This window comes from Micropterus salmoides, unplaced genomic scaffold (assembly GCF_014851395.1).
Source record: "Micropterus salmoides isolate LMB-PRFRI ecotype aquatic unplaced genomic scaffold, ASM1485139v1 Ms_hic_scaffold_14, whole genome shotgun sequence".
Classification (NCBI taxonomy): domain Eukaryota; kingdom Metazoa; phylum Chordata; class Actinopteri; order Centrarchiformes; family Centrarchidae; genus Micropterus; species Micropterus salmoides.
This window is the reverse complement of record NW_024040485.1, coordinates 12,985,087-12,998,608: the sequence shown is the minus strand read 5'-3', so window position 1 is coordinate 12,998,608 and position 13,522 is coordinate 12,985,087. Positions and strand designations below refer to the sequence as shown.

The 13,522-nt window shown below is 38.9% G+C and overlaps 1 protein-coding gene across 1 annotated transcript; it reads right to left on the bottom strand.

The window, feature by feature from the left end:
• Positions 1–8,102: 8,102 nt before the first annotated feature.
• Positions 8,103–13,015, bottom strand: gpt (glutamic--pyruvic transaminase; the record flags this gene model as incomplete). The annotated part of the gene is given in 6 exon segments (XM_038717755.1): positions 8,103–8,715; positions 9,735–9,847; positions 11,146–11,301; positions 12,355–12,529; positions 12,713–12,849; positions 12,936–13,015. Coding segments are annotated over 6 exon segments (752 nt in total), but the record flags the coding sequence as incomplete, so codon positions are not given.
• Between the last annotated feature and the right edge of the window lie 507 nt (positions 13,016–13,522).

Below are 13,522 nucleotides of genomic sequence, written 5' to 3'. Positions count from 1 at the left end.
CTGGCAAACGACCCCACTGACGTTAAATAGCTTGGTTTCCCTACCAGTCAGTCAGAACTGAAGAAGTAAATGCTCCGTATTTGTATAGCGCCTTTCTAGTCTTTATGACCACTCAAAGCGCTTTTACGCTACATCTGCATTCACCAGTCAAACACATTCATACACTGAGCCTAAGTGCTCAAACAGAAACTAACATTCACACACAGGCGGAACTGCCGCCAGTGTATGAATGTGCATGAATTCGGGGTTCAGTATCTTGCCCAAGGACACTTCGACATGCAGCCTGGGGGAGCCGGGGATTGAACCACCGACGTTCCAATTAACTGCCAACCCGCTCTACCTCCTGAGCCACAGCCACCCGAAGTTGAAGCCGAAGTCCCTTGGATGAGGGACGAAACGTCTTCTCGTACCTTCAACCAAGTCCAGCTGCCCTTGACTTTAACCTTCTTTGGATAACTATGACCTGGATGACTGAGAAGCTTCACAGACATCTCTGTACTTCTTTGCAAACTTCAATCTGGCCTTCCAATTCTTCCTGCTGATGAGCGGTTTGCATCTTGTGGTGTTGCCTCTATATTTCTGCTCTCTGAGTCTTCTTCGAACAGTGGATTTTGATACCTTCACCCCTGCACTGTGGAGGTCGTTGCTGATGTCACTTACTGATGTTTTGGGGATTTTCTTCACAGCTCTCACGATATTTCTGTCATCAACTACTGTGTTTTCCTTGGCCGACCTGTTGGAAGTCTGTTGCTCAGTACACCAGTAGTTTCTTTCTTTTTCAGGACATTCCAAATTGTTGTGCTTGCTATGCCCAATGTTTGTCCAATGGCTCTGGTCGATTTTCCTTCTTTTCTCCGCTTGACAATGGCTTGCTTTTCTCCCATAGACAGCTCTCTGGTCTTCATGTTGGTTTATCCTCTTTAACAGGAAATGCAGTCTTTATAGGTTTGAACCAAGGATCAAAACTTAGACTAGTCATGCAGAGCTATTTAATGTTTGGACAGTCAACCTAAAAGGCAACACCTGGGCAACAAGAAACATCTGTCAGTCACGTGCTCCAATAGTTTTGCTCACTTGAAAAAATGGGTGGGTTCAAACAAAGGGTGATATGTCCTGAGTTGAACACATCTAGATGTGAATACCAGGAAATGAGATCTGAAAAAACAAAGGAATTTGCCTTACCGTTCCAATACTTTTGGAGGGGACTGTATATTATGCACTGAATAAAAGTAATATTTGCAACTCTTTTTGCAGTTTTGTTTACAGGGGCAATGTGACCGTGAGTACTGTCACTACAGCTGAGAAAGCACTAGGACTGTTCTACCAACGAGCCTGGCTCTTTTGTGTTGCGGTCAAAGTTGCATGTTTAGTATCCTGTATCCGGGTAGGGTGACTGCTCTTGCCCTTTGCTACAGGCACCTTAAAGGAATAATACAACATTTTGGGAAGCCTGCTGAATTGGGAATTAGATGAGAAGATTAATACCACTCTCATATCTGTCCATTAAATATAAGGCTACAGCATGAGGGCATTTAGCTTAGCTTAGCACAAAGACTGGAAACAGCTAATCTGGCTCTGTCCGAAGGGACAAAATCAGTCTATGGACAAAATCAGCACACCAGTAACTCTAATGATCTAATTTATACTTTTGTCTTGTTTGACTAATTCATACAAATTGTAACGATGATTCAGGTGCCAGACTACTTCAGGGACTCTGACTAACTATGAGTACAGAGCAGTAACATGCTTGAGTCTCTGCTAGTTGCCTGCCAGATGCCCACAGCCAAGAAACAGTCCCACACATAACCCTTTGTAAAGCTGTATTTTTTTAATGGATTTAACAAACAAGATATAACTATAATAATTTGTGAGATTTAGAGGCGCTGGTAAGTGGATTTTGTTACCTTTGGACAGAGCCAGGTTAGCTGTTTCTCCCTGTTTACAGTCTTTATGCTAAGCTAAGCTAACTGGCTTCTGGCGGTATAGCCCTATATTTAACAGACAGAATTGAGAGTGGTATCAAACTTTTCATCAAACAAAAATAAGAAAAGTGTATTTCCCAAAACTACTGCTTTAATATTCTGCCGGTTGTTGTTTCTCTTGTCTGGCTTCCATTTCCTAAAACCTAGAGTTGTTGTTCTTCTTGAGTTTATGTTTGTGTTTGAAACAGAAAAGACTTGGAGAGACCAAAATGAAAACTTAATCATATATTGACACAAATCAGGCTCACATTCAAAAGCAACCACAACCAATCACAGGACAGAGAAAAAGCATAAATCTCTTTCTTTCCTCAGATCTGCAATTACACGACAACTAAATTCAAATCACTGTGTTGTGACTTGTGTGGTGACTGCAACAACAGGGTTTAGCTCAACCTTAAGTAGTAACCACATGTCACACCTTCAAGAAAACAATGCAGCTGTTGATTGGTGATGCTGACGGTTTTTACGACTCATTTACACTTCCCACAATGCATCAGTTCCATTTTAGTTGCAGTATAATGATAACATGCAGGATAAACTTAGAAACAGACCTGTATAATTTTGTATTTCTGCATACTTTTTGTTTGTTGTTGTCTAATCTGTGACAGTGGCCTCACGGAACAATAAGTCTACAGTGGGTACGGAAAGTATTCAGACCCCTTTAAATTTTTCACTCTTTGTTTCATTGCAGCCATTTTCCAAAAATCAAAAAAGTTCATTTTATTTCTCAGTAATGTACACTCAGCACCCCATCTTGACAGAAAAAAACAGAAATGTAGAATTTTTTGCAAATTTATTAAAAAAGAAAAACTGAAATATCACATGGTCATAAGTATTCAGACCCTTTGCCGTGACACTCATATTTAACTCAGGTGCTGTCTATTTCTTCTGATCATCCTTGAGATGGTTCTACACCTTCATTTGAGTCCAGCTGTGTTTGATTATACTGATTGGACTTGATTAGGAAAGCCACACACCTGTCTATATAAGACCTTACAGCTCACAGTGCATGTCAGAGCAAATGAGAATCATGAGGTCAAAGGAACTGCCTGAAGAGCTCAGAGACAGAATTGTGGCAAGGCACAGATCTGGCCAAGGTTACAAAAAAATTTCTGCTGCACTTAAGGTTCCTAAGAGCACAGTGGCCTCCATAATCCTCAAATGGAAGACGTTTGGGACGACCAGAACCCTTCCTAGAGCTGGCCGTCCGGCCAAACTGAGCTATGGGGGAGAAGAGCCTTGGTGAGAGAGGTAAAGAAGAACCCAAAGGTCACTGTGGCTGAGCTCCAGAGATGCAGTCGGGAGATGGGAGAAAGTTGTAGTAAGTCAACCATCACTGCAGCAATCCACCAGTCGGGGCTTTATGGCAGAGTGGCCCGACGGAAGCCTCTCCTCAGTGCAAGACACATGAAAGCCCGCATGGAGTTTGCTAAAAAACACCTGAAGGACTCCAAGATGGTGATAAATAAGATCCTCTGGTCTGATGAGACCAAGATAGAACTTTTTGGCCTTAATTCTAAGCGGTATGTGTGGAGAACACCAGGCACTGCTCATCACCTGTCCAATACGGTCTCAACAGTGAAGCATGGTGGTGGCAGCATCATGCTGTGGGGGTGTTTTTCAGCTGCAGGGACAGGACGACTGGTTGCAATCGAGGGAAAGATGAATGCGGCCAAGTACAGGGATATCCTGGACGAAAACCTTTTCCAGAGTGCTCTGGACCTCAGACTGGGCCGAAGGTTTACCTTCCAACAAGACAATGACCCTAAGCACACCGCTAAAATAACGAAGGAGTGGCTTCACAACAACTCCGTGGCTGTTCTTGAATGGCCCAGCCAGAGCCCTGACTTAAACCCAACTGAGCATCTCTGGAGAGACCTGAAAATGGCTGTCCACCAACGTTTACCATCCAACCTGACAGAACTGGAGAGGATCTGCAAGGAGGAATGGCAGAGGATACCCAAATCCAGATGTGAAAAACTTGTTGCATCTTTCCCAAAACGACTCATGGCTGTATTAGATCAAAAGGGTGCTTCTACTAAATACTGAGCAAAGGGTCTGAATACTTATGACCATGTGATATTTCAGTTTTTCTTTTTTAATAAATTTGCAAAAATTTCTACATTTCTGTTTTTTTTCTGTCAAGATGGGGTGCTGAGTGTACATTACTGAGAAATAAAATGAACTTTTTTGATTTTTGGAAAATGGCTGCAATGAAACAAAGAGTGAAAAATTTAAAGGGGTCTGAATACTTTCCGTACCCACTGTAAGTATATTAAGAAATTTAGGAAATCACAGACAAATTTTACCAGACACTGAATCACATACCTCTAATTTATACCAGCAAAAATTAAACAAAACAAAAAGTGCAATCGTGGCAAGAAAGATGATTTCCTCCAGCTTGTGTAACCCACAGAGAATTATCACCAGACTTCGGCATCTTCCATCAGCTGTACGGAGTGTTTTAGCAACTTTGAACTTGTATTGGTTTAACTGCCAATAACTTGACTGTTTTGGTTCAGTTTCACTGCTCTCATCTCCAAAAAAATTTCAAAGTCTTTAAAATCCAACTCCACCCAGTAGAAAAGGGCAGACAGTCAAAGTTAAAGACTAGCTTGTGAACACAGTGGAGCATCTAGCCGCTAAAGAGCCTGATATTTCCCTCAGGAGCGGGTTGGTGGAGAGAAAAACAAAGCTAAAAGAGAGTGAACATTGGACTCACATTCATCACCCCTTCAGCTGCTTCCTTTGTGCTACATGTGGAAATACTATAGGCAACTGCTTACTAACATGTTCACCATAACAACTTTATCAGGTAAGAATGTGTGGAGATTGTGTTCAGTTGGGTAAGTTGGACTTGTGATCTCAGTATTTCAATAAGCCTGCAGCATTTTGTCTGTTAGGAATTTCCCATACTGTTTGATACTGCCGCTTGCAGGGCAGAGAGAAACCATTTCACACAATTAGTGCCCACTATGCTTAGCCTATAAATGTATTAAATGTCACTTGGTTTTATTGTCTAGTATCACTGCATGATAAACATATGAGGCAGAGACAGAGTGGGTTGACTACTTTAGCTATCCATTTTGTTAATGCATGAACAGTTTAAGTGAAAAGCATTAATTAAGAGTGACATTTTCTGTGGTATCACCATTCATTTCCATGCTAACTTCCAGCCAAAGTTTAGACTTGGACCAGCTTATAGACTCTTAAGGTCATCACTGTCAACACATAAAGAATAATGAACAATATAATTGTCAATTCACAAACGCTACTGAGTCTCAATAAGCTGTTGTGGTCAGTCATATAAATCTCCTTATACAAGACTGTACACAGTGAATAAAGACTGGTCACTCTCTTAACCAGGACAGCTACATGACAGCGCTGCTGTCAGATGCATGACTGTCTCTCTGTCGCCCTACATCCTCACCCGAACTAATGATGACCTTTGATTCCCAAAAGATGTCAGGAGATGAGAAGAAAACGCAAATGCACCCAATTAATTTAGGGTGAAGAGGACTGGAACGTGTGAGCACGTCATGCTGCTGGAGTGAATGGTGAGGAGCTCCAGGAAAGACAGAGCTCAGTTTAATTAGGATTCAGGAGGCCCATTGTCAAAGATAATTAAAGCTGACAGCCACTGTGGAGTAGAGAGGAAGAGAGCAAAAAACACCTTCAAACTACATGCTACACTTTCTACATAGTCTTTCAATCTCCACCTCGCTAACACACACACACACACATACAACCATAACCTGCGGTGCCATCCTTCATCCCATTCTCGCAAGGAAACTGCATACTAGGCAATAAAATAGATGACAGATTAATAGAGACACGTACTTGTATAGCCTTTTGAGCCTGAAATTGAGCTGAACAACATAATTATTAGAGGTCACAGTTTGAGCAGTGTGCAGACAGCTGGCCATCCCACAGATGTGTGTGTGTGTGTGTGTGTGTGTGTGTGTGTGTGTGTGTTATGTCTGCGGAGCAACCTCACTGTTTATTGCTATATAAAAAGGAATTTGTCTACATTACTTGAATTGAAGTAAGTTTGAGTTTAGCTTCTCACAATAATAATTAATCTGTAAGTTGGTATAGCACAGTCTTTATATGCTATGCCCTTTTGGTGTAAACAATAATGTCTTGTTTGTTAAAATATCTACATTCAGGGATGGGCAAAGATACATCAAAATGTATTTTACAATAGAATACCAAATAGCCTAGCCTAATTTTAAGTGTATCAAAATAAACTAATGTTATTTTGTATTTCAAAAAAATACATTTCTAAGGTACCATGAAATCACTTCACAAACCCATCTATTGGTTTATTTGATCTATCCCTTCACCAGCACACTGACTCAACAGCTTCTCTGCCTAGTGAGTCAGGCAATAAATCTGACATATTCAACCAGTTAACAGATAAAAGATTCATATATCCCTGGTTCACCCAGATGAAGTTTAGTTTTAAAGTAACCAACAGTTTTAATGTTTAAATAAAAGTTTGCAGATGACTCATAATTTAATCCTGATTTAGTTACTTGGTTGTTTGGTAATGAAGGGCCTACTTTGCATCATCTGAGCTACAACAAACAGAAGGGTAGATGGGTTGACAACTTGTTGTTTAATGGTGGCTGGACAACGTTGTTCATGACAATGTATATAAAGTGATGTTGTACAACAACTCTGAAACACTTTTTTTGTGCCAAAACTTGAAATAGGCTGAAGCAAGTTAACGTTAACTGTGAGGACTGCTATTCGGGTCAAATGGTTATCTAGAACATTACATAAATTGGTAAACTATTTAGGCCCAAACTTAACAGGAACTGTTAGGATTTGTAGCAATTAATCAATTTTCTGTTCTGATCTCACCAATCAGAGGTACTGTTTGTTAATGATGTCATCACTTAGATATACAGTATTTTTAAACGTCACTTAGATATACAGTATTTTTAAAGTATTAAAAGTATTTCGATACAAAATTACAAAATGTGTTAAAAAGTTATTTTCATCAACACTATACTAAAGACAAAAATCTATTTTGTATTTGTAATACATATGTCAAAAATACTGCCCATCCCCATCCATATTTATTTATTATTAATCTATATTTATCTGTAAACTGGTTTAATTACAATGTGACTGCCAGTATGTAATTTTTAACAGCAGCCACTGAGATCACAAGTGGTATTACAAGATAAAAGCTCATTCAAATTCACTTATCAATATCTTTACATTAGCAATGGATCAAATGACTGTGTAATGTGAAAGCGGTTGCTTTTAGTGACAAACCCACAGATAATACTCACAAACCAAGAAAAGTGAATATTGGACTTACATTCATGAGGTGGCGTGAAACAAGACTCCAAATAATGTTAATGTTAATCTGCATCTTCCGGATGTATAAATATGATACGATTTTCTAAACGCGTTTCTCCCAAGTAGCAAAAAAGAAAGCATCCCAAGTCAGTTGCCTTAAAAACATGCACTGAAATGTGGAATGGGTGCAGTGTGTTAATTACTTACTTTTGTAATTCAACTTTTATAATTTCATGAAACATGCTAGTGTAGTATACCAGTAGCACAAGTATGTGACATAAGTCAGTAGAGTGACCCAATAATGTCAGTTACACAGCAATATCAATAAAAAGTTTACTAAAATTACACATAAGCTACTGGTCGTACCAGACCAAAATGAGGCTGTAGCCGCAATCCTGAGCATAATGATTTGAGCAAAAATGCATTTCATTCCTTCTGAATTCAACTTTTTTCTTCACTTCAAGTATCCTCATTTAGTCTTAACCAGTGTAATGAATTAAATGATGGAAAATGATAAGAATGAAAACTGAGGTTAAATAGGAACAAAATATCCGTTTTAGAGAGTTTCTTTTAAATTACCAGACAGACTGTTATAGCCCAAGATTTGAAGAAATAAGGTTAAACAACGCATTTGTGATGTTTTGTGACTTAAGACCTTCATTGGAAAAATGGGGTATTAAAAAAGAACCACAGTGCCATAACAGTTTTCGATAAATGTTCATGGTCAAAGGAAACTAATGTATTTGTCTTAATATAAACTCTAAACACATCTGTGAGCTCTTTCCAAAATAACGAGACATAATATACACGGTTACATTTATTTTGATTCTACAAAATCAGCTTTGAATTATCATTCAAATAAGACTTTTCTACATATTCTCCCTGTGGAATGAAATATTGCAGCCAGTCGTACACTTATTCAGGGTTTTAAGCAGCATCACTTTTCTTGCAATTGTACCTTTTTTTCAATTTTTTTTTTTAAAGCTTGGTATTCACATTGACAATCTAGCTCTCATATTATTACAAATACACAGAACTATAGTACTGTACATCTTTCAAAACTCAACACACAAGCTGACACCATATTTTCCCCAAACTTGACACAGGTCTCTGATTTAATTTCATTATCTCCAGTTTTGTTTTCTGACAAAACAGTGCCTTTTGTCTGTTGTAGCTGCAGAGGCTGAAGTGCGTCATCACAGAGACGACCAGAGCCAACGTTGGAAAGGCACTTATTAGTGACAGATGAATTCTGATTGGCTAAGTTCTTTTTGTTGTGGTTGGTGAGCTCCTCCCTTTTGCGAACGGAAGAAGACGCTTGGACATTTAAGAATATTGCTGCGTGAATTTCTGGTGGAACTCCTTTACTTTGTTCAGCAGGATCTTCAGCTTGTCTGTTGGTGGCAAGATGGTCATTCTGGGACGGGGAGGGGAAAAAAAGACAAGACAAAATTTAACTTTGAACTGACTGATATAAGAGCAGCAGATGCCTTGCTTAAGGAGTTAAGGATTAGTATGGATTTTAAAGAATCAGGTAAAGATCATTTTTAGAAAGTAATTCAATAACTAGAGAGAGTGCAGAAGTTACATTAAGAAATGACAATCATTCTCTTCCTTAATCTTCGGAACAAACTTAAAGTACACTTACATAAAAGCTCTTTACAAACATGGAATATGTAACATTGCTGGCTTCATTTAAGTGTTCAAGTGAAGAAAGATGACTTTTACATCAATGTTTCTTACAGCTTCCTTTAGACATGTATGAAAATGTATGGAAAGTACCATTATTCTCATGCAATATTGCTGATTTCTATTTAAATATAGGGAGAAATTAATCAATTAGGCAATTGCCAGAAAATTAATTTGCAACTCTTTTGATATTTAACTAATCTTTTTAGTCATTTTTTAAGAATAAATGCCAGTAATTTGAATTTCTTTGGGTTTTGAACTTTTGATCACATTTTTCATGTTAGAAGGTTTTTTAAACTCTTGCCCTTGTCGCACCACGAGAGAAAAAACGTTTTGAAAAAAGTTTCGAGAGGCTGATATGGGATGTGAAGAAACTAAAACTGCCTCTTTCACAGTGTTTCATACTTACTTAAACTGATTTAGTTTCCTTTGTGCATAAGACAAGACAACCAAGTTAATACATTTATTACAGTGATCTTACGAGGTGGTAACGTCACAAGATGCGTGCGCATGTTTCTGCTGCTGCAGCCTCTATGTTCATCTGACAGCATACAATTCAGACTTGTGCCGTATTGAGAGTAAGTAAAAAAAAGAATTAGAAAAAACTAGAATGAATTAGTAACTATTTTGAAATTCCTTTTTCTGAAATTATAAAAGATCGAATGATGAATAAAAAAAATCTGCATATGAATCATTAATGAAAATAGTTGCTAGTTGCAAGCCTAGAAGAGAGAGATGTTTTCAAACCTGAAGTGGTAGGTTCCATCCTTCTGGCCAAAGCCGCTTCCAGGTACGAGGCAGATCCCCGTCTCCTCCAGCATCTTCATGCAGTAAAACATATCTGGCTGCTGACCGTTGTCCTAACAGAGTAAAAAAAACCATTATAGACCAGTTTGAGGCTAAATATTCTGGTGGCATGAGACTAATTCCAGCAGCAAGTATTTTATCAAGAATTTAGCTACTTTTTTGTTGAAGAAGTACAGTTTTGCTGTGACTATATGATATATATTTTTAATCAAACACTGTGACTCACAGGATAGCCTTCACACTTGAAGTACTTTATGTTCTTTTTTTGCCGCATTCCCACTGAGCTGCTTTCTTCATTATGTTCTATCATGTATTTTGTCAAACAACATTCTGTGCTTGATTCATAACGTATTAGAAAGGATTTTCAATTTGTATTAAATCTAATTAATTTAAAACAGCTCAACAGAGGATTGTTTTTTAACCAACAGTCTCTCACTCCCGTAACATAAAAGGGGGAATCACAATTATACAGTGCTATGGTAAACCTGGTAAACCTCTTCAGAAGCTCTTCAAGTTAATACATTTTACTGTGCTGATAATTGTATTCTACAATTTCATGGTGTTCCAGACCTATTTTAGCACATGTGCCCTTCAGAGTTGTACATAACTTTGAGTAAGGACACGACATTTTCTTCAGCAGTGCCAAGATAATTGAAGGTTGATGAGTACCAATTTGAGGTCAAATAAATCCTAAGTATGTCTAATGGATCAAACGCTTTTTGTCAAACATTTAAGTGTGTCAGCCTTAGAAGTAGCTGAGTATTCAACTCAATGAACCGCACAGCAGCTCTAATCAAACTGCCAATGGTAATGTTGACAAGAGCGTTGTTAAAGAAGCTCTGTCTTTATGCATTGTTTTGGGGGAAAGCACAGCCAAAAACAAAGCAATGCTGCAAATCAACATGGTGAGCGGAGTCACTGGGATTGAGGAGGTGTCAGGCGGTCAGCTTTACTCCGACCTTATCCTCTGTAAGGCTAATCAGATTCTCAGCGGCATGGCTCATCTGCCCTCCCTGAAATTCCTACTGAGCAGTCAACCTCGGGACAGAATTGAAACCACAAGCTATTGGAAATCATTTGTTCCCTTTAGCAAACAGGGCAGGGGATGCACAGTGTACTGAACCTTTGTTCAATAGTTATTTAATCCAGCATAGTGGAACACTTTCAGTTAAATAATAGTAAGTGGACCAAATATTAAGCAGTAGATTAATGAGAGTGTTGAGTAAGACCACTTATATAACGGTCACCCATTTTCTTCTCTTTTTTGCTGCTCCTGATCAATGTAATATCCTCAAAGCAACAACACAGTCAAACTTGAATAACTGAAGCATTTATAAGAGTGTGTTCTGACCATGGCCTCTTTGATGGCCTTTTCAGGGATGGTTATGCAAGGGAAGGAGTACATAGCACCCTGCACAGGATTGCAGCTGATGCCTTGCACAGTATTGAGAGCCTGCTCTGTAAGCTTAGCCTTCTCTGCTAAGGCACTTAAGGTGGCTGTGCGCTCCTAGATGTGGGAGAGAGAGAGACAGAGAGAGAGAGAGAGAATAGAAAATAAACTAGAATCAGGAAACACTGGAAACAACATTTGCTGTGCCTGCGATTGACTATATTATAGTCATTTATCTCGGGTAGCAATCCACCTGTATTTTCAAGCTCAAGGAGGTCTGGAGAAAATCTTAGCCACAGAAAATAGTCTTATAAAAACTGGTCCTAAAGCAGTGTTTAAAATTGACCAAATCCGGAAAGGGTTATATTTCAGTACGATTAAGTCAATCCCTGCCTTATTTTATTAGCGGTAAGTGAATCGACAAAGCTTGAATTTCTCCAGACTTCTGTGAGCTCCATTAGAAGAAGGGGTGCCAGATATTGTACAGTCAGTATAAAGTAAGATCATTTCACACACGCAAGACGTCCTGACTTCAAGGGGTTTTCATAAGTAACTTAACCAGCTTTGTGCATGGTGTAATTCATTGACCATGATAATGATTGTACTGTAGGTAATGATTTCAGCAATTCAGTGCTATGAGACAATCATCTACAATACATCACAAGTTAATGAATACAGTTTTGAAACAAACTCATATTTCATAAAACAGCTATATAATGGGATATAACGTATATTCATTATAGTAAAGAGTGAGTTCAGTTTCACAGAGAATCGAGATAAAACAGGGTGCAACTAAATACATACAGTCAAGGCCATTTTAACACCGCAAAATGTACTTAACATTATTCAAGAAAGCCAGCTAAAACAGCCACATAATATGAAAAGGCTGAACTGTCCGAGGTCAGTGGAGTCTCACCTTAAATATCATATTTCAGATGTTTTCAGTGTGTCTAGAAGATTAGCTTGAGAGAAACCTCAAAATAGCCCATTAAAGCAAATGTAGTAAGTAAACCCCATAACCAATAGCAGTGTACTTGTATAGTAAGTATAATGATACTGGTGTCAGTGTTAGTCTACAAACAAGAGATCATGTTGCAGTATATTGGCGTATTGATCTTTGTCCCATCCCTATTGCATATAAATGAGGGTTGTGGGACACAGACTGTGTACCTTGATAAATGTGCTATATGAGGGTTCCCCAGGCTGCGGAGGGTTGACTACCAGGTCCATGAGAGCCTGTCCAGGAACAGGAGGACACAGACGGACAGACACCAGCTTGATCAGCTGGGCCTTCACCTCATCGTCCATATTGATGATCTCCATGTAGCCTCCACGGAAGCCACACCTAAGAGGCAGAGCAAACAGTAGGATGTGACCTAGTAGCGCGCAAAACAATATGTAAGAAAATGAAACAAAAAAAAAAAAAGACAGACATGAAGACAGCAAAGTCACAGCAAACACAAAGAACTAGTTGTCAACACAATTTGGTCTGACAGATTTATCCCAGCATGAAAGCAAAATGACTTACTCTCCCATGTAGCATTTTGAGGTGGAATGGAAAGATACCAGCTCTACTGTATTTGAGTACTCTGGCCCCATGTCAAACAGAACCTTCTTAAAAGAGTGGAACTGGCAACCATCAGCATACACATTATCCTGGTACACCTGGGAGATGAAGACAGAATGACAAGATGTCACAGGGAACAGACAACAAAGCAGGTAAGATATTAAAAGAGATGCAGAGACAGTACCTCATCAGCCATGAGGAAGAGACGTTCCCTTGCTGCAAATTGGATTACATCCTCAATACATTGTCTGCTCTGAACCTGACCTGTGAATGAGAAGGAGGTTCATTACAGAAAAAGGTTTGAAATGGTGATTAGGCAGGCACTTATGTCTTTTTGCTGCCATCTAGTGGCTCTTTGAGTAGCACATGAATTGCAGGGTTACAGAACTGTTTATAAGGACAGGAAAATGATGTGTACACCTCATGCAAAAAGGATTTATTTTAAGTAACTGGTGGAGCAAGTGGTTTAGGATGTGTGCCATATAGCTGCAACATCCCCAGTTCGATTCCAGCTGATGATATTTGTTGGTTTTCATATCCCCTTTCCCCTCATCTTTCCTGTCTATCTCTGTAAACTGCTTAAAATGGCTCAAAAATAAATCTATTAAATATGCAAGTCTTTAAAATTAAGGCCAAATCATCTGTGACTAAATTAGCGATGCACCAAAAAACAAATGACTCAAGGTCCACTTATTAGCCTTTTCTGGGGCTTTCACATCTTGCGGTCTTCCTTGGCGGATCAAGGTCTCAAGGCCAAAGTATTGTGTCCTA